This window comes from Tursiops truncatus, chromosome 19, assembly GCF_011762595.2.
Source record: "Tursiops truncatus isolate mTurTru1 chromosome 19, mTurTru1.mat.Y, whole genome shotgun sequence".
Classification (NCBI taxonomy): domain Eukaryota; kingdom Metazoa; phylum Chordata; class Mammalia; order Artiodactyla; family Delphinidae; genus Tursiops; species Tursiops truncatus.
Window position 1 is genome coordinate 18169279 of NC_047052.1, and position 21162 is coordinate 18190440.

Genomic DNA, 21162 nt, shown 5'->3' on the forward strand with positions numbered 1-21162 from the left:
GCCTGTGTTGGTGTTTGAGACTCCACTGGGAGCTCCCAGGCTGGTGGGGGGCCTTATGTGCAAACCGGCAAGTACCAGATTAGAGGGACAGTTGGGGATATGCAAGGGAGGGAGAGATGGGAGGGGTAGGGAGGCTGGGGAGGGCTTCAAGGAAGGGGAGGCAGGTGCTTTGGACATGGAAGGGTGAATAGACATTTACCTGGTACAGCTGTGTTGGTGGGAGTCGTTGCTACAGCACGTGTTCACACCAGACCCTGGACCCTGGTTCTGCTTCTGGGATGTGGCTTTCAGGGATTAGCCTGGATTTGTCTCACCTGCGTCGCATGGGAAAGCATCCTCTTCCGTCGTTCTTTCTGTCCTCCCAGCTACGAGTTGACTCCAAGTTTCAGCAGCTCAGAGCTCATGTTGCCATGCCAACCCCTCCCCAGCAGGCATCCAGGCAGAAATGGGCCGGCCCTGATCTCAGTGCTGCCGGGGATGCGAGCACATTCTGGTCATTGGATTGGAACACTCCTCTCCGCCTTTCCTGCGGAAACCTGGGGCTTGGCTCAGCTCCTGCTAGACGTGAGCCTTTGGAAACAAAGACGATGAGAGGAGGTCCCTCTGCTCCAGGACTCCCAGCCCTGCTGCCGGGATAAGAGGGCTCAGCAGGCATGAGGACCAGATGCAAGTGGTGTGAGGGAGGGCCAGGGCCCATCCTAGCCCAACATGGGGCAACACCTGACCCAGATTCCCAGAAGTTCCCAAAGTAAGGCTTAGAGATCCCAAAAGATGGTGTGGGCTTCCTCAGAGGGGCCAGGGCTTGCCTTCGCCAGTAGAACTGGTCTGGCTTACTCACTTTCATGCTGCAGGAGAAATTTAAATTCAAAGTCAGCACCCCTAGGACCCTTTGGGCCTCTGTGCAGCTCATCTTGGGGATCAGCACACATGCCAGGTCCACTTCCCAGGGAGATGGAAGTGGGATGGCGTCTCAGTGCCAGTGTTATTTGGCATCCAGTAGCAGAGATCCTGTCCATTGCAGCTCGCCCACAAGGGTTGTTGGGGACCCATCTCTCTACCCTGCCATCTTCACTCAAACAGGACCAGGCCTGGCCAGGCCCTGTTCCTGAGGATGCCCTCCCCAGGGGAGGGCAGATTAGCCAGCCCCAGAGCTCTGAGGACAGTGACTTTGATCAGTCCGAGTCCCCACTTCTCATGCTGTGGTGGCCGCAGGTCACAGGTTAGCAAACAGGGGTCTCCGTGTTGACGGGTCACCACAGATCATCAGTAACCTGCAGAAGCAACTGCGGTATGAGCTGCTTGCTCTCAATGGCCCAGGCATTGCCTGTCTGGGAGTGGCTGGGCCTGTGACCTCCCAGGTGCTGTCCAGGACCTGACCAGCCGCCTCTTCCTCTCCCATCTTCAAACTGTGGAGCTCTCTGCTCCTCTGTCCATCCTGGCTCCACAGCCCGGTCTCCTTGTCGCAATCAGACCCAGTCCAGTCCTCGCCGCAGCGGGAGGAACAAGTTAGTGAAGGCCAGCGGCTCCGACCTAAGGTGTGGAGGCATCTCTGAGAATCTGAGGGCTCTGCAGTTCAGTCCGGGGCCTAGAAATACAGCGGGCAGGCTCAGGCTGTCCCAGAACAGCACACAGAACCAGCTGGTCCTGTCTGCAAACTTCACTGAGTTTACAGGTCGGGGAGAACAAACAGGGCACACAGGGCCAGCCTCAGGGGAGGGGTGGTCAGGGAGGCCCTCCAAGGAGAGGGGGAGGTAGGGAAGGAAACAGGGCCAGCCATGTTAGTGGCCTGGCCCCCTTTAATCCTCGTGATAGTCCTGGGAGGCAGGTACTGTTACTCCCGTGATGAGACAGAGGCTCAGTGAGCCTGACTCCAGTGCCAGGGTTTCACTCAGGTCAGCCTGACCTTTGAGCCCATGCTGAGCATTGAGCAATGCAGCCGGGGGTGAGGGAGTGAGGCTGTGGTCTCTGCTTCTAGAACAGAGTGTTTGCGTCCTGGGAGCCCTCTCTTGGGCACTCTGTAGACCCCCACTCCTGAGCCCAGGACCTGAGGGTGTCTGGGACTCCAGGCCAGTTCTGGAAACGATGGTATTGGGGCAGAGGTCATCCCAAGCAACCCTAGAAGCCACACACCAGGATTCACAATAGGGATAAGCCCGAGGGTGATGGTCGGCTTTAAAATAGGAACCTGAGAGAGCAATCCTGCCTGCAGGGGTGACTGGCAACCGCTCAGCACACAGGGCCTTTGAGAGACCTGTCAGCCCCACCAGAAATGCCCATGGTGGACTTTGCTTGGCAAAGGTGCCAACCCCAGGACACGGAAGCAGAGAACTGCGGCGGGGAGGAGAGGCAGGTGTTCCTCCCTGGGAGACAGAACCCGGGCCAGGCCAGGCGAGAGAAAGGGCTGGGACTGGGGGCGCAGGCTGGGTGCCTGTGCACCACATCCTGCCCTGCCAGCCCTCCGAGGACTCTCGGGTTCTCTGAAAATCTGCCAGCCTCCAATGTTTAACTTTGCTCTCCTCTTTCGTGGAGAAAGTGTAGATCAGACTAATTAATGTATTGTTGTTTGTTTACCCTCCTTTCATTTCACTGAGACAAAATAATTACCCACAGAGCTTTAGAAACCAGCTCCATTGGTAGCAATCCCTTTTGTGTCAACTGTGTCAGCAGCTTCTGTGCGTGGATGCAGGGACTGCACGTGGCAGCAGGGCATGTGGGCAGCACCTGAGGCTCCTTATGTCCAGGGCACCGTGGAAGGAGAGGCGGGTGGAGGGGTTCTGGACAGGGGACGTAGGAGAGTCGTGAAGGGCCAGGATGGCAGGCAGGAAGGACTGAGGTGCTCGGATCTACCACATCTCGGAGAACCGCTGTGATGGCCACCACTGCCCATCGGCCCTCTGGGCTGCCAGCCCCCTCAAATCCATCGATGCCTGAATGGGGACAAAAAACATTCCTACGACCAGCCCAGGGAAGGCAGAAAAGTCACACCTACCACTGCAGTCAGGGCTGGGGAGGGAACTTGCCGAAAAGGGTTTCTGGGGCCACAGCAGAAGTGAGGAGGACCCAGGGCAGCTGAAGAGGGACACTCACCACCAACCAATAGCCCTGTCCCAGCAGATCCTAACCCTGATCAGCCAGTGTTGGGGATGAGCCACACACAACCGAAGGTTTAAGAATTTATCTCAGGAAGCCTTTTATGAAGTGAGGCTGCATTTACCTCTGACCCATAACGGAGCTATGGCCACCCCACGGAACACAGGCCAGTTCTGCTTGGAGGGCAGCAAGGCGTGAACAGAACAGACCCTCTCCTTTCCTCCCAAATCCTTTCTCCAGAGCTGTCATCACAGCCAGGGCTCGGCCACGCCTGACTCCTAACACAGTGTGACAGTGCTCCTTGTAGGGCAGACAGCCCCACCCGCTCCACCTTCCCAGCCTCTCAGCCTGGACACAGCAGGGCCCATCCCTTCCTCAGGCCCGCCCTGAGCTCAGCCAGACAGTCCTGATGGAGTTCCGTTTGTGGGATCCAGATGTTAAACCACTCCAGTTCCTGCCAGGATGACAGCACAGCATGGAGAGGGTTTGGGGGTCACAGGCAGCCCTGGGTGGGTCAAAGAAGACCCCTCCTGCCCCCCCATCCCACCCTGCCAGGAGGCGGCATATCAGCTGGGCCCTGAAGAGTTAAGGAGGAGCTGATAGGAGACAAGGCAGGAAAGGAGTCTCAGGCAGAGAGCCCGGCAGGGGCCTGGAGGTCAGACAGCAGTGGGCATCAGAGGTGGTGGAGGAGCCCAGGTGGAGGCTGGGTGGGGAAAGAGGCCAGTGAGGGCAGGAACACAGAGGACCCTAGACAGAGACTGGGAGACTGGACTTCGTCCCCCGAAACAATGAGACCACCAAAGGCAGAAAGAGTCTAATCGGATTGTTTCGGAAGCTCCTCTGGACCGCGGTGCAGACTGCGGGTCTGGGGCCTGTGGCCTGAGACTGAGCACAGGGGAACGGTGCCGGGTGGGGCAGGGCAGCTCAGGGGCTGGGCTGATGACCTCAGACTACAGAGAAGAGGAAAGGGGAGGGAGACGTGGGAGGGGGTCTGTTCTTTGACACTGGGGCGACATCCAGGGCTCCCCATTCTGGCCTGGACCCCAACCCCGAACACCTTGGTACCAACCGCAGGTGCTCCTGGCAGCTGGGGCAGCTCCAGACACCCCACCCCACAGGGACAGGACCTGCAGGCTCTTCCTGGGGGCCCAGATGGTTCAGGCGGCTGCGTCCTCTCTTGCAGCTCTCGCTGCAGCCAGCCTGGAGCCAGCTGGCTCCTGTAGGTGTACACTCGGTATGCCGTGGGAGAGGGGAAGGCAAACCCATCAGGCTACGTGGGAGTGCGAGGGGGCTGTCACCCCAACTCCAGGTTAAACTCAAATGAAACTGCTGGGATTTAAAGAAAGAACAAGTGAGTATGTCAGATGGCAGGTGTGGCCTCCCTGGGTAGCCACCAGCCCCTCCAAGCCTGAGCTGCGAGCCCTGAGCCACAGAGGTGACACAGCTCTGCTGTGGGGTTAGAGGAGATCATGGCACAGAGGGTCAGCACACTTGCAGCAAGTCCTCCAATTTCAGCCACTGTCATTATGAAATTGGTCTTGGGGCCTGAGCCCACCAGTCCGGCCTGAGTTCACAGGGCCCTTGAAAGAGCCCATCACAGGACCAAAGCCATCAGGGTTAGGACATCCCCGACCCGGGGTCTGGCCCTCAGAGGCCAGGATTCGGGCTGGGTATGGGGGAGGTGGTGAAGGCCACTGGCTGAGTCTGAGGCTCCAGGACAGCATGTGGCAGGGAAGATACTGGGGCCGGCTCTCTGGCCTCACCACCAGTGAGCCTTGTTGCTCATACCTGAGTGAGGGGCTCCTGGTCAGATGGCTGTGGTCTGAGTAGACACACCTGCTTCGAAACGTAACCTTCCTGTGTTTGCTTCAAAGTGATTTCCTCTGAAGAAAGTAAAATCTTTGTGAAACACATTCTTCAGAACCAGACACAGCCACCGGCTTAAGTTCATCTTCCGACATTAAGCTCTGTTCCAGGTTGAGCACCACACCCCGACATCAGATGGTGGCCGCAGTAGTGCGACTGGGTGACTGAAACTCCCCCTCCTTACACCGTGAGGCAGATCGACCAAGGTTCACTCACCCATTTCCTGAGATCCCGCTGCTGGTGCAGCCCGGGGAACCCCGGCGCCCTCAGTGCAGCTCCTTCTTCCAAGAAGCCCCCAGTTCTGCAGGGAGGTAGCCTCACCCCATGAGCGTTTATGATCTAGAATTGCAGAGATCAGGCCATGCCCAAGGGGGACGGGAGCCCCCAGAGAAGGAACCTAAGCCACCTGGCAAGGGGGACAAAAGGGCTTGTCTGAGGAGGTGATTTCTAAGCTGAGTCTTAGAAGAAGAAGGGTGAGCTAGACGAGGGGCAGAGAAAATAGCAAGGCGTGGACAGGAAACCACATCCGGAGACTGGGAGGTGAACACAAAGAGGGCTGGGGCTGCAGACATGGGTGGGCCTGGCTGGGGAGACGCAACGCCCAATAAGTGCTGAGCAAGGCCTCAGTGGGGCTGAGGCGTCTGTGATGTGATCAGATTAGACAGAGTCTCTCCAGCCATCGTGTGGAGGATGGCCTGATGGGGAAGAGGCCGGGAAAGTGGGTGACATGTGATGCAGTCCTGGACCAGCACAGGGGCTCCACGGGGGCTTGGGTGGGCCGGAGGGACTGATAGGATGTGAGGACTGAGGGAAGGCAGAATCCAGATGGTACCCAGGTCCCGGCTGAGGTGACCAGGAAGGCAGGAGGAAGAGAGGGTGTGGAGCCAGGACAGATGGCCCTGTGGACACAGACCCCCAAGGTGCCATGGCAGAAGCAGGGCTGGGCCCGTGAGACATCAACAGGAAATGAGTCCCCCAGCTGATCTGGTCATAAAAACTCTGCGTTATGTTTATACCAGCTGCACCACAGAATGATCACCCTTGGTCCCTGGAGGCTGGGTAAGTAGTCCAGACCCTTGTCTTTATTGATTCTACGTTCAGTACAATGAATGCACCTGCGGCCTCTCCCGGCGGGGGCCCTGGGCCTGCTCTGAGACCCATGGCAGCTCCCGCACGGGCTAGGGTGGGGACCCGGAGTGGACTCATTCTGGCAGCTGTGAGCCTCAGCTGGGCCCTGGGGCTGTGTGGCGGGGGGGCTTAGGGGAGAAGCTTGGGCCAGACCCTCAAAGCTCCAGGGAGCTTCTTCAAAGGTCACAGGGACCATCAGGGTCCCCTGTAACTGGGTAACTCTGATCATTCTAGAACTTCAGAAGGCCCACACAGTGCCTGGGTCCTCGTCAGGCACTTTCTGCTGGGGCTCAGCAGGAGTGGGATGGCAGAGACAGTCTGATGCTGCAGGCTGGGGCACAGTGAGAGCCTGGTTGTGGAGGGACTCTCCCCTCCGGGGCCCCGCCAGCCACGCTGCCCTCTACCCCAGGACCCCCTGGCCCCTTTTTGGCATTCAGTGACAGGAGGCTGTGTCTGCAGCTCCTCTCAGGCTTACCCCTCGCCTGTTCTAAACACACCCCTGGCTCCTGACGGGCTTCAGGCTGCTCCAGGCCAGTGTCAGGCCCAGGCATCCTCTAGGACCCGCCATGCCCTACATGCCCACAAACTGTGCTCCTCAAATCCTGGGCCAGTTTCCAAGCAATTAGCTTACAAAGTCAAAATGGTCAGCTAGGGAATTCTCTGGTGGTCCAGTGGTTAGGACTCTGAGCGTCCAATGCCAGGGGCCCAGGTTCGATCCCTGGTCAGGGAACTAAGATCCCACAAGCCACACAGTGCAGCCAAAAAAAAAAAAAAGGGTCAGCTAGAGGCAGTCAGGTCACCAGGCAGTTTCCTTGAAGAGAGCCAAACACACAGGCAAATGCAGCATGCCAGGCCCGCTCCCGGTCCCAAACGCCCCACATGAGCCTGCCAGCTCCGGCCTGGTCCTCAGAACAGTCCTGCTCATGTCAGAGGAGGCAGGAGTGGGGTGAGCAGGGCAACGACCCCAGCATCCGACCTGGCCCCCTAAAGATGAATAAAAGACCCCTCACTTTCTGTCTTGCAGGTTCTCCAGCAGCCTTTGGTGGCCCAGCATGGCCCACTGAGGGGAACCATGACTGGCTGGCCGACATGTGCCGCTGACCATCCACAGTCGTGTCTCACCAGCACGTGACCCTCCTCCGGCCGCCCCCCACTCGCCCGCCCCGCCCAGGAAAGAGCCTGCACCGCCAGGGACATCATGTAGTAGGGCCGGCTGCGGCGCCCACTGAGCTGCAATGGTTTTGTACACGACCCCCTTTCCCAACAGCTGTCTGTCCGCCCTGCACGCCGTGTCCTGGGCCCTCATCTTCCCATGCTACTGGCTGGCGGACCGGCTCCTGGCCTCCTTCATACCCACCACCTACGAGAAGCGCCAGCGGGCGGATGACCCGTGCTACCTCCAGCTGCTCTGCACCGTGCTCTTCACGCCCGTCTACCTGGCCCTCCTGGTCGCCTCGCTGCCCTTTGCGCTCCTTGGGTTCCTCCTCTGGTCCACCCTGCAGTCGGCCCGCCGGCCCTACGTCTACTCCCGGCTGGAGGACAAGGGCCCAGCCAGCGGGGCGGCCCTGCACAGTGAATGGAAGGGTACAGGTCCTGGCAAAAGCTTCTGCTTCGCCACTGCCAACCTCTGCCTCCTCCCAGACTCGCTGGCTAGGCTCAACAACGTTTTCAACACCCAAGTCCGGGCCAAAGAAATCGGCCAGAGAATCCGCAATGGGGCCAGTAGGCCCCAGATCAAAATCTACATCGACTCACCCACCAACACCTCCATCAGCGCGGCCAGCTTCAGCAGCCTGGTGTCACCGCAGGGCAGTGATGGCGTGGCCCGGGCCGTCCCTGGGAGCATTAAGAGGACGGCCTCTGTGGAATACGGTGGGCGTCACCCTAGCGACGAGGCTGCCAATGGCCTGGCCTCCGGGGACCCAGCTGAAGGTGGCAGCCTTGAGGACGCCTGCATCGTGCGCATCAGTGGCGACGAGGGGGGCCGGCCCCCTGAAGCCGTCGACCCCCCTTCTGGGGGCCAGGCCAGGAACGGGGCTGGTGGGGGCCCACAGGGCCAGACGCCCAACCAGAGTCAGCGGGATGGGGACTCGGGGAGCCTGGGCAGCCCCTCAGCCTCCAGGGAGTCACTGGTGAAGGCGCGGGCCGGGGCTGACGGCGGCGGTGGGGAGCCGGGCGCCAACAGCAAGCTCCCGTACAAGTCCTCGGTGGCGAAGAAGGCAGCCGTGCGCAGGAGGCGCCACCCGGACGAGGCCTTTGACCACGAGGTCTCAGCCTTCTTTCCTGCCAACCTGGACTTCCTATGCCTGCAGGAGGTGTTTGACAAGCGGGCGGCCGCCAAGTTGAAAGACCAGCTGCACGGCTACTTCGAGTACATCCTCTATGATGTCGGAGTCTACGGCTGCCATGGCTGCTGCAGCTTCAAGTGTCTCAACAGCGGCCTCTTCTTTGCCAGCCGCTACCCCATCATGGACGTGGCCTATCACTGTTACCCCAACGGGCGGTCCTCCGACAGCCTGGCCTCGAAGGGAGCTCTGTATCTCAAGGTAGGAGGCCTCAGCCAGCAGGGCCCAGAGCCATGGGGGGAGGCAGGCTGCAGCCAGGGTCCCCGCTCTCTTGGAGGGCATGGGGCAGACAAGACCTTTCATGGAGTGGAACCGGGGGGCCCCCAGCTCAGGGACAAGGGAAATAATGCAGGGACAGGAGCCGAGGCTCCAGGCTGGGTGATCTCAGGCAAGTTCCTCAGATCTCTGAGCCACCATTCCCCCATCTGTAAAGCGGGGGCAACGCAGAGCCTACTCACAAGGTGGGGAGCGGCACGGGAGCGGCGAGGCCTGGGAGGTTCCCACGGTGCCGGTGGTGAAGGTGGTAGGCGGTGGAGGCAGGGAGCCCCTTCTCTGAATCATTGCAGACAAATGGCGGTAGGCTTGCAGGCAGGCCTCTCAGGCCCTGGGCGTTACCACACCCGCTGCCTCAGGCCACCAGGCTCACTGGCCAGCATGCCCTCTTCCTCCTGGCTGTCACGCAGCTGCCACACCAGGCCCTCTGCCCACCAGCCCGAGGCTTCACTTCCACAGTCACTAATTAAAGTGAATCATAATTATTTCTGCTAATTTGGATGCAATTGGGAGAGCTTTTAGACCATGGTAATTTGGTCATTACGCATTTATCTTCTTCTGAGCCTGACACGCTCAGCGTGTTGACTTTCTGCTCCCCATCCAAAAGCTGCTCTTGGTGCTTCCAGAGTTTTCCGAAGCACCGTTTGGCCAGCTGCTACAGAACGGGGCTTTCCGCCCCCAGAGGCGGCAGCTGCTTCGGGTGCGGATCTTCTCTGTATTCCCCTCAAGACTTCTCAGTTCTCCCAGAAGGGGTTCCGTGAACGGAGGGGGCTGGTGCGGCTACTGTGGAGGCCCAGCGTGGTGAGGCACTCATGCCCAGGCCTCAGCTCTGACTGTGCTCAGCCTGTCCAGGGAAGTGCCACCTGTCAGTCAAGCTCCTACCAGGAGCGAGGGCCCGCCGGATGGTCCACATGGAGCCTGCCGGAGCCAGGGCCACACCCCAACGCCCAGAACTCCCCTCCCATCGCTCAGGCTCTTGTGTGGCTCAGCCGGCGCAGATCTGTGGTCCCTGGCTCTCCTGAGATGCTGAAATTGAAGGCACTCCTCTTACAGGAGACCAACCTCCCCATTTTGGCATATGATTTGTCAGTGTTCTGTCTCAGCAGCCGGAGTGACCTTCTGGGGAAGGAAGGGACATGTCAGTTTGTGGGTGGGAGGGAACGCACCCTCTCCCTCCCGCCTGCTCTACTACAGACCGCTCAAAGGCCAGGGCCCCTTCAAGCCTTCCCCCAGCCCACATGCCTCCTCCTCCTCTCTTTCCTCAGCCTGGCACCCCAACTATCATGCCCACCAGGGTCACAAGTCTCCTTGGGACAGCCCCTCCGACACGGGCTTCCCTCCCACCTCCTACCTCTCTGGCTGTTCCTTCCAGGCTCCTTGTCGCCTGCCCATCCTTTAAATGCTGAAGAGCCCTCTACCTCCTGGATCTAAAACTAGTCTTCAGATGTGTTTAATTTGGTCCACACCATTAAAAAATTTCTTGTGTTGGCCAACATTTAAAAATCAAGCAATTTCACATGAAACTCAGTTTGCAACTTCTCTCCCCACCTTGGCAGATCTGGCAGCACCATGTCTGCTGCATTCTGTCCAGCTCTCAGCCTGAGCTGGGGGTTGGCAGCCCCCAGAGCAGGTGGCCCCACTTGGCAGCCCTCTTCATTTCCAAGCTGTTACACCATGGCCAGCCGGCCCCAGGCACCTGCCCGGGGAAGTGGCTCCACAGCCTCCATTTCCGCACTTGCTGAGGACTCTCTTGCCCTGAGCCCAGTCAATCTACCCGGGCTCCCACTTTCACTTTCCAGATACCTCTGGGTCCACCCCATATCTCCAGCTGCAAGATCACTGCCCAGGCCACCATTCCTCTGCATCCACCCAGATGTTTTGGGCTGTCCTCCCATTTCTAACCTGTCCTCCTCATGTCCCAAGTCTGACTCCTTTTACCCTCTTCCTGCTGCATCAGGGAGAAGTCAGCCTTCACCTGGGCCCCTCCAACCTCCCTGGGCTCTGCTCCAGCAGCACCCTGAGGGGCCTCCATGTGCCGATGCCCCTTGTCTTGGCTGCCCCACCTCAGTGGAGCTCTCCTCAGCGGCGTCCAGCACAAGCCAGCTTTCCCTCGGGGGTTCCTCAGCCCTGGCCCCAGATGTCTTGCTGCCCGCCTCTCCCGTCAGACAGAACTCGAGAGCAGAGCTGTTGTGCCCGGCACAGCAGACCCAGCTCATCTCTGTTGGCGAGAGTGTGCCTCTTTCTCTACGTGGAAGAGTGAAATAAGCGAGGTTTCAGGAGCCAGGCCAGCCCCAGAAGGGCCCAGGGGCTGGAAATGTGCTAGCCGAGCTGCTCCCTTCACCCGGGGCTCCCCGTCCAGCCCTGCCTTCCCGTTTACTCTGCAGAGCTCCTCATCCTCGAGGAAAGTGTGCTTTCCCGCTACCGAGAGGCCCGGAGAAAGGAGGGAGGGAATGGACTGGCTTCTGCCTCAGGCGTTGACAGAGCCTGATTCTGGGCCCTGCTCTATTGACAGTCTTTGTCCACCAGGACTAAAGGCACAACCTCTCAGAGTGATTGTTTTTTGCAAGAGAAACACGAGCCTCTGTGGCTCCCGAGGACTCAAGCTCCGGGAATCAGTTAGGTCCCAGCACATAATAAAGTGGATCTTGGGGAGCTCACAGGACTGATGGAAGGAAGAGGGCAGGGGGCTGACATACCTCGTTCTGCGTGTCTTCCCTCTGGGCAGGTTCTCCTCAGCAGCAGGGCCGAGTGGTGCCTCCCTGCACTTGTCTCCGTCCCCACCCAGGATTCAGCACAGGCAGGTGACATGAAGTGCTGAGCGAGTGAGGGGCTTATGCACTAAAAGCCTCAAATGGGCAGCTGTTGAAAAGCGTGGCTCAGTCACCAGGAGCTCAGAAAGCAGTGTAGAGCAGGGGGAGGAATGGGCATGAGCCAAGAACGTCAGATTTGAGCATCAGATTCGAACCGGCCTCAGCCACCAGAGCCTCATGACCCCGGCCACGGATGCTGTAATTTTAGTATAATCCTCATAGTTGTTGTAAGGCTCTAGTAAAGCCGCATCCGTGAAGCGCTAGGCATGGTGCTCACAGCGTGAATATTATTATAGAGGAGGGAACAGACTCCTGGCTTGAGGATGCAGACAGCACCATCGTGTGGCCTCTGGGGGCACTGTGGTTTTAAAGCTGTGTTGTGTTTTTGCAACCAACGGGGGAACCAATGGTGTGTAATTTCCAAGGGATTCCAGGGGTGGGGGTACCATTGGGCAAAGGTCTGGGCCTGGAATATGGGCAAGAAGTGAATGGTGAACATATGAGCTTACAAACAGCCCCAAATCCAGGCCCATTATCAAGTAATCAGACATTCATCTGCCTGGGCACTGGAAAAGGAAAGATGTACATCTATCCAGGCTGGGAAAGGGGATGAAGAGCTGTAGAAAGCTAAGGGTGTTCGATGACGAGAAAGACCTCATGGAGGAGAATAATACCAACCTGACTTCAGCAGCAGAAAGAAGGATGGACGCCTCCCGAGGCTCTCAGAGCAGAGGGCCCGTGATGAGCCCAGGCCACTGTTAGCTGGAGGATGGGCAGAGCTATGCTCAGCAGAGGCCAGGGGCACCCGCGCTGCTGCTGCATGCACCTCAGCCAAGAACTGGCCTCTACAGTCACCCTCCCTGGAGACTTCCCGAGGTCCAGGGTCTCAACATCATACGAAACCCAGTCTGGAATAGATTAGTGAAATATGGGGAAGACAGCTGAGGCTCAGATGGGAGGAAAGCCCAGAGAGGAAGAGGATGTGGATTCAACCAGAGGCCTCTGGGAAGGGCACCCGAGAATGGTCTGGGGAGCACGCCAGGAGGGACTCTCCTGTCACAGCCTCCAGCAGAGGGCCTGAGAACCCGCAGGCTAGGTTGCCAACCCTCCCCTCCCCGACCACAGCCCGACAAGGGCTCAGGCTTGCACCAGGCTCACCACTGGGGGCCGAGTTGTCTGTACTGTACAACTGAGTTGCTCGTTTTCATTATGCCAACCCGTGGAAACAGTCTGCCAGGGTAACCTGCAATTGGGCAGGGAGTCAGGGAGGAGCCCTCGGCCCCACTCCACCTGCCAGGTACGCTGTCTCCAGTGAAGGAGGTGAGCAGCAGGCAAGGACCGAGGTTGGGGAGAGTAGAGCGTGAAGAAGCCCCTGTGGAGGAAGGAGGACTGGGCTCAGGATGGAGGCCATGGGGTGCCTGGGGCCAGCCATGACATAGGTGCCATGGAGACACCGGCCACAGCTGTCATCCCAGATCTGGGGACTAACAGGGGACCACAATCAAAAAGCAGTTAAAATGACTGCTCATGAAGCCGGAGAGGCAGAGACTGGGAAGACAGAGCCGAAGGCAAGGTCCAAGGCTTCTCACAGTGGACGAGGGTGGTGGGCTTTGTGGCTGCACCACATCCCAGAGGGGAGCCTAATTCAGACTTCACAGGAATGGGCTCCAAGCCATGATCAGGTCCAGGGTGTGACCAAGGGGAGGAGGAAAGAGCCACCAGGCAGGAGTGGACGAAGAACCAAGGGGCTGGCACTTCAGGGTCATCCATGTGGCCCTTCTGGTCACCAGGAGACAGCAGGGGTGTGGGGAGCAATTTCTGCATCTCTCTCCTGTAAAACCGTGCCTGAATTGTCAGTGGCACTCACCATGCCACAGGCTGGTACTTCTTCATGCATCTGCCTCCCACACTGGAGCAGAAGTTCCTAGAAGCAGGACATGTGCTATTCTTCCCAGGGCCCCAGTCTAGCCAGGAGTCGACAGAGCTGGGCTTCTGAGAGTTTGACCTGGCTGGGGGCAGGAGTCGCCAGTGTCCCCTTGTGCTCAGAGAAGTGATAACTCATAGGCCTCATCACCAACACCTTGCTTCCTCCCCTACAGGTGCAGGTAGGAAATACACCTCACGACCAAAGAATTGTCGGGTACATCTCCTGCACACACCTGCACGCCCTGCCAGGTAGGGTCCAGGGGCCCAAGCTTCAGCGGGTGGGGAATGTCCCCTCAGAGTGTTGGGATTGGCCTGGCTGGGGCCTGGCAGCAGCTGCATCATCTCTCTGTGGTTCTGCCGCACAGAGGACAGTGACATTCGGTGTGAGCAGCTGAACATGCTTCAGGACTGGCTGGCTGATTTCCGAAAATCTACCTCCTCGTCCAGCGCAGCCAACCCCGAGGAGCTGGTGGCGTTTGACGTCGTCTGCGGAGATTTTAACTTTGACAACTGCTCCTCTGGTGAGGCGTGCTCCTCACCATTAGGGTCGGCCACTCGGGGAGGCGTGGGTTCCAGTCGCAGCTGGAAAGACCGGGGTCAGGCAGCTCAAGTAACTTCCTGCTCCTCCAGAGCATGGGGGTGGGACATTTAGCAAGACTATGATTTCTCTGCCCCCGAGAATTCCTAGAATAAGAGGCCTTGATCTCCCTAAATAGCTCAGAGGCCACCTTGCTGGAGACAAAGAGATGCCCCACAGATGAACCTCTGGCAGGGAAGGCTGGGAGCCTCTGAAACCCAGACTAATGGGGTTAGCTAATGATACTCACCAAGTCTGTATTCAGCTCTTACTTTGTACCAGGCACAATTCTTTTTTTTTTTAAACATTTATTTATTTGGCTGTGCCGGGTCTTAGTTGCGGCACGCGGGATCTTTGTTGCCGCGTGCAGGATCTTTTTTTTAGTTGTGGCACACGGGCGCTTTTAGTTGTGGCATGCAGGATCTAGTTCCCTGATCCGGGATTGAACCCGGGCCCCCTGCATTGGGAGCGTGGAGTCTTAACCACTGGACCACCAGGAAAGTCCCACCAGGCACAATTCTGAGGGCTGTTAAAGGGGGCATTCTCAAGGACACAGAAACCCAGTGACAGATGAACCACAGATCCATCTGTCTGGGGACACAAACCCCACCCAGAGGCAGTTACCTGAGGGACAGGGACCTGGTGACTCTGGTCAGACTGGAACCAGGGGCAGGTGGCCCTCCAGGACAGGCCAGACACCCGGAGCTCCTCAGCACTCCCTCCCTCCCCGCACAGACGACAAGCTGGAGCAGCAGCACTCCCTGTTTACACGTTACAAGGACCCCTGCCGCCTGGGGCCTGGGGAGGAGAAGCCATGGGCAATCGGTGAGCTGGGGCTGGGCACGGGCTCTGGTGGGGAGCGGAGGGGGACTGGGGCAGGGGAGGGGCACTGCCGAGGCCTGATACCTCATGGGCTTCCCGGAGAGACCTGCCCCCAAGACCTCACTGCTGGGGAGAAGGGGGGCACTCAGCTGCCCAGCCCACAGAAGCCCTGGCCTAACCCTACTGCCCCAGGGAGGCAGCCCTCCTTGAGGCTGGCTGGGCCCTGCCCGCAGTGACCACTCTCACCCCCTTGTCCCCAGGTACCCTATTGGACAAGGACGGTCTCTACGACGAGGAAGTGTGCACCCCTGACAATCTGCAAAAGTAAGCACCCAGCACCCATGCTGCTGTGGTCAGGCAGGGTAGGCAGATCCAGGCAGCTCTCAGGTCTGGGATGAGCACCAACCCAGAAACAGGGGTGGAGAGATGGGCTCTGCGGGCAGACAAGAGCGCACAGCCCCATGGAACGACGCCTGTGAGAGCCTCAGGGAGGCAAGCTGGGGGTGGGCGGAGGCTGTGGTGGACCTCATGCCCCAGGGGTATCCTTACCAAGAAGCAGCCTCCGAGTAGGCCTGGGGCCTCGAGGTGGTGTTTCCTACACCAGCACCCAGAGTCCGGGTCCACTCTACCAGAGCTTGGCCTGCCCTGAGCCCCAGCCTGCCTTGGGCACAGGAAAAAAGACCAGAATCTCCGAGGGCGAGGCCAAGCGCTGCAGACACCCCTGCCGAAGAGCCCTGGGGATGGCATCTGCTGCAGGAGCCCGGCAGCTGGTAGCCACCCATTAGGCAAATAAAAACACGAACAGAGATAAGACAAGCCTGTCCTTTTCAAAGTAGAGACCGTTCCATCCCAGCCAAACTGCATTCTTGAACCCGAGACTTCCAAAAAGGACACAGTTGAGAGGCCAGCAGCAGAGCCAATTTATAATTCACATCCTGAGACTGCACAGAGCCACGGCAATGGCTCCTTGCAGCTAATTTGAGCCAATTAATTATAGACTAAATTTGAAACATCATCCTATGCCGAGAAAATTATCTTTTTATGAGATGATGATTTAAAAATGACTATCAGTAACTCTTAGATCATTGATGCTGGAATTAATTATCAAAGGCAAAGGACAGTAATGGATTATATTTCTGAGATATGACTACGTTCTGCATGTCATTAGTGTTATTTATCTCAAGGCTGATAAAGACCCTGCAGAAATCCATGTTTGCTGGCTGTGCCTGTCCAGGTGCCCTGTCCATTTGTCCAGGCGCTAGCCGGGCAGGCAGGCCTGTGTAGTGTCTCTCAGTGGCTGCACCTCTCACTCCCAACATTGGCCTGCATCTGCCCTCTGAGATGGGGTGTTCCTTGAAGGCTCCTTACCACTGATTTTCAGGCTCTGGAGGAAACCTGGCAGGAAGCAGATGGCAGTCAAGGAGTCAGAAGACCCGGACTCAGGGCGTAACATTCCACCTGAGCGCCCTGCCCTCCCTGTAGATCCTTGACCAACACATACGCATCCCTATCAGTTTCCTTCCACTGAGAAATGGGGCGACAGCTGCATCCTACCTTATTCCTTTCTTCACACACCTGGTCCCCAAAGTGTTCTGGGGCCACAGTCATCATTCTTGTGTTAGGAGGGACAGTGGAGGCTCAGAGGCTTGATGGCAAAACCACTCAGGGACTGACCGACACAGCAGTCCAGTCCTGGGATGGGGTCTGGTTGTCTCCTGGCTCCCCTGGCCCCCTGCTGACCTGAAACAAGAGTCATGGGAGGCCTGGGGACTTCCAGAAGAGGAAGGTCCCTGAGGCTCACTGCAAAGATCAAGTTCCCCAAAACAGGACACTCTTAGCTCAGAGCAGAAACCATCCTGGAGAGGGGCTGGGCAGTTCTGTCCCCAGCTTGGTCACAGGCTCTGGGTGGTGCCAACGTTCTAGTTCAGAAAGGGAAAGAGAGTGCTGCCAGCCCACGGTGGACACGGGACGCTCCCAGGCAGATTCTGGAGTGGCCCAGGTCGGTCAGGAACTCAAGACTCAGGTGCGGTCTCTGTCCATCCCAGTCCCTTTTGGGGCTCACAGGGAAGACAGATCTTAAATGCAGGGGTTTGGTCTGACTTGCGGGCAGAACGCGGCTCCACACTCAGGACCTGGACCGCAGCGGGGGCAGGGCTCACCTTGCCTTCCTGTGCCTTCTGTGTGAGCAGGGTCCTGGAGAGCGAGGAAGGTCGTCGCGAGTACCTCGCCTTCCCCAGCAGCAAGAGCCCTGGGGGAGGCCAGAAGGGACGCAAAGAGCTGCTGAAGGGCAACGGCAGGCGCATTGACTACATGCTGCACGGGGAGGAGGGGCTGTGCCCAGACTGGAAGGCCGTGAGTCTGGGCTGGGCTGGGCTGGGCATAGGGGACCCTAGCCCTGCACCCCTTGGCAGCACTGAGCTCTCCTCTGGAAATGGGACGTGCCCATCCAGGAGGCCTTTGGGGCCCATGGATCCTCCCACCCCTCTGCCTTCAGGAAGGTCTGGGCCAGGCCTCTCCTTTACAGGATGCCCTTTGGGTCTAACTGGGATGTTTCTCCTCCCCCCGCCCAGGAGGTAGAAGAATTCAGTTTCATCACCCAGCTGTCGGGCCTGACAGACCACCTCCCGGTGGCCATGCGACTGATGGTATCTGCGGGGGAGGAGGAGGCATAAATGGGCCAAGTCATCACGAGCAGCAGGGCCTCCGCCAGCCCTCTGAGCCGCAGTCCCTCCCTGGCCATGTCCCTTCAGCGAGCACCACCCGTGCTGGGGGAGGCGGGCAGGGGCCTGGGAGAGCTGCAGCCAGTCCTGGGTGAGCTGGAACCAGCGCTGCCCAGCACATCTGGGCACTTGCCATGGACAGGAGTCAGGCCGGGCTTGGGAGTCCTGGCTGCCCAACCAGTGCCATTCTTTCAAATTGTTATTTTCTACAAATCTACAGCACAACCTAGTTTGTAACCCGTGGGTTAGTATGAGAACCGGGTTTCTGTACTCTTTGTATCTCTTTTCAAGCTTCGTCCAGGGTTCATTATTTTTGTCTGCTGCCATGTTGTCTCGCATGCCTGCACCCTCGCATGCACGCTGCCCGCATGCCATGTGCCACGCTGTAGCCACAGACCCCTCACTTGGGCCTCACCCAAGGCCAAACTCCAAACACAATCAGAACCAGCCAAAGAAGCATTCCTGGACACACGGCCGCCGGCTCGCCACCTCCAGCCTGGACAGCTCATGAGCAGGGACCGTGAGGGCTGTGTCCAGTTACCAGCGAGCCCGGGCTCTTCCCCAGGGTCTTGCATTCAAGGGCGATTACATTTTAAAGAAAATCAAAACAGTTAAGAACAAAAACAACCCTTCACTTTAAAGGGTCTGCAAGCCACGAGGGAGAATGCTGCTTTTCCTAAGACAGGCACAGCAGAGCCTGGAGCCTCCCTTGGAGACTCCAATCTGGGCAATGGAGCCATAGACGGGAATCCAAGGAAAGAGCATCACTTTTTTACAGGAAAAAGGGCAACTCACGGCATTAGGAGGGAGGGGAACTTCTGGTTTTGAAAATGATAGATTTGTAGCTTCTCTTCTGTCAAAACCAACACATCCTCTTTCTGCCTGATCCTGTCTCCCCTCCGGACACCCTTCTGGTTTGGGACCAATCTTTTCCTGGGGACTGTCCCCATCCACGTGCTGGCTGAGCTCAGGAACCGTCCACCTGCCTCTGGGTGGGGCTGCGGCTCTGTCCTCCCAGGCCAATCCTCAACAGCAACCCGATCTGGGGGCCCTGGACAAAGGGGCTGGAAGCCAAGGCACAGAGCAGCCTGTCCCCTCACCAGCGTGCAGGCCGGGGGTGGCAAGGCCAATGGCCACTGCTCGCCCCAGGCAGGGAGTGATACTGGCTGGCATCCACTCTGCCACCATGTGACCAGGGCCAGCCCCAGGCACACGCGCACAGCATGGCAGAGCCTGCAGGTGAAGCCCACAGCTCCTCATCCCACGGCAGCACTGCCTCTGCCCACTGGCCTTTTTAAACTCACCTGGGGACGCCCCCCAGAGTCACGCAGGGAGGGTTTTGTCTGCTTCCAGGTGCGAGGCCCCTTCAACTCTGGGAGCTGTTACTGACAACTCCCAATGGTCTCCCCTCTTCACAGCGCCCCAACCCATGTGCCCGCCTGGCTTGAGGCCAGTTCTGCCCAACGAGGCTGGGGACACACCAGGACCATGCTGCCAGGAGCCTCCTGGTGCCAATAAGCTGATGCTGTGCCTTGTCACCCACTGAGCTGCAAGAGGGACCAAGAGGGGGCCAAGGCCAGAGGCCAGGCCTGCGCTGGAGTAAGACACTCCTGAGAGCCACACTCACAGTGGCACTGGTTGGTCTGAATGCCCCTGCCTGGGGCAGCAGCTGAGCTGAGGGCCTCACTGCTTGGAGCACTTCCCTGGCCAGGCCCCCAGTCCCACCCCCCAAGTCAAGCCAGGAGGGGCTGCTCACCGTCTAGGGTGTAGTCCTCCTTGGGCTCTCTGCTGCACCCCTCCTCCAAGGCTGTGGCTCCTGAGGCCCTGGCTAGGCTTCACTGGATCAGAGGTCTCCAATCCCAGGAGCAGCCAGGAATCTGCTCACAGGTGGAGCTCAACGGGGCAGATGTGATGCCTAGATGTCTGGGCCTGAGCCGAGGCCCCTAGGCTGCGGGTCAGCTGTGTGCCCAGGACAGCAGCGGAAGCAGGGCCAGGGCTCCTGAAGCAGAGCGACTCCAGCACAGCTTTCATCCTTCAGAGGGGCCACCTGCCTCCCAGGGCAGCTGGGGAGGAGCCAAGGCACAGGGGGCCATGCTTCTCTCCCTACTCACAGGGCGGCCTTAGGCAAGTCATACCTCCCTGTGCCTCAGTCATTTCCTGTCCTAACAAGGTCGCCTCTGCCCAGCCTGCCTAGTGTCCAGAGCAGAGCTGGCCTGGCTCCCCTCTCCCATCGCACTGCCCTCTGGCAGGGCCTCAGCACTGAGGCCGCCATCACCCAGCCACGAGTTTCATCAAGCCTGTGCACCCCCGGGTCTATGTACAAGCCAGACTTTTCCATTTCGATTTTTAAAAAAGAAAGAAAAGAAATATCTCAGATGTTTCTGTGGCATCTAGGCCTGGGAAGGACGGACCAGGGGTCACCCAAATCCCCAAGGCCCTGCACCTGCCCCGGGCCCAGCCTCCTCCAGAGAAGGCAGGAGGCAGGGGTCAACTTTGGAAGAAAACGGTCATTTCATTTGTCCAGACCACCTTGAGTTTTAAGTATGGATATTAATCTTGATGCTTTTTAACTATTGTATTAACTTGCTGAGATTTAGAAATACTGTTTTAAAAAAGAAAAAAAGACTTTTTTAATTTCTGTATTTTTTTCTGTATTGTATCCTCATGGGACATTAGGGGTTTTATATGGTAAGCACACCTGAGGTTTTGGTAAGAACATTATCAAATATATATCCAGACGATTCTTCCCTAGAAGAAAAACAATCTTTACACCTGATAAAATATTTTGAAAAGAGAGGTGTTTTTTTTTTCCTTTACTGGTGCTGAAAGGATGGATAATGAGGAAAAAATAAAACTGTGAGGCTCAAGGCTGGTGTTCTCCACTCATTTAAGTGAAAAGCTAGGCTGGGCCCTGCTCTGACTCCAAGGGGCTAGGCGGCCAGGCGGGGCTGTGGGGAGGCCACTGTGGGGGGCCTGCCTTTCCTGCCTCTCCCCACAGGATGGGCACAGCCTGAGTCTGCCCTGAACCACCAGGAAATCAGGCCCCTTGGGTTCTCTTACTCCCTCTGGAACTGGGAGTAAACAGCAGAAGGGCACCTTGAGTGTGGGAAGAAACAAGGCTAGGGCCTCCTTGGGGCTCTCTGACCTTCTCTGGCAAGGCAACGTCGGGGTGACTGCACTCATACCCATCCGCCCCAGACTTCTAGGGGACGAGGTCCTTCTGCTAAAAGAGGGGCACACGGGAAAGGGCCGTACCTCCTGGCTCCCTTCTGATGGCTGGTTTCCTGGGTCTGCCTCTGAGGAACTGCTTTGGGACAGCCTCCTCCCTATCCTCTGAAAAGCAGCCTGGTGTCTAGGTGCTGGTCTTGGTCACCTGCTGGTGCTGCACATGGAGGCCAGACCCTTACAAATGTGGACTGGTGCCACTACTTAGCAAGTGAAAGGGTCTGAACTCGGTCTTTGGCCTGGCCCTGCCAGGGTCTTCAAGGCCTGGGGCCCAGCCATAAGTCTGCGACTCTGCCCCCAGAAGCCCCTCCTAGCTGAAGCAGGCAGGTGGGACTCAAAGGTCCCCAGTGCAGGCCAGGCTAGGCCAGCTCCCACGAGAG

General features: G+C 58.2%; 1 protein-coding gene and 1 non-coding gene across 6 annotated transcripts in view; both read left to right on the forward strand.

The window, feature by feature from the left end:
* SMPD3 (sphingomyelin phosphodiesterase 3) overlaps positions 1-20424 on the forward strand; it is an 81590-nt gene extending 61166 nt beyond the window's left edge. Inside the window, exons 1-7 of one of the 5 annotated variants that reach the window (XM_073796354.1) lie at positions 167-8630; positions 13612-13687; positions 13804-13959; positions 14751-14840; positions 15098-15161; positions 17027-17189; positions 17408-20424. In XM_073796354.1, the coding sequence (XP_073652455.1) occupies positions 7320-8630; positions 13612-13687; positions 13804-13959; positions 14751-14840; positions 15098-15161; positions 17027-17189; positions 17408-17509 (1962 nt within the window). In that variant the 5' untranslated portion in view covers positions 167-7319 and the 3' untranslated portion in view covers positions 17510-20424. Of the gene's footprint in view, positions 1-166; positions 8631-13611; positions 13688-13803; positions 13960-14750; positions 14841-15097; positions 15162-17026 lie in introns of those variants that run through there. The other 4 variants (XM_073796356.1, XM_073796352.1, XM_073796353.1 and 1 more) reach the window with 4 other exon arrangements.
* On the forward strand, positions 6742-6814 carry TRNAW-CCA (transfer RNA tryptophan (anticodon CCA)). The gene has a single exon. It is a non-coding gene; the product is annotated as a tRNA-Trp (tRNA).
* Positions 20425-21162: the final 738 nt, after the last annotated feature.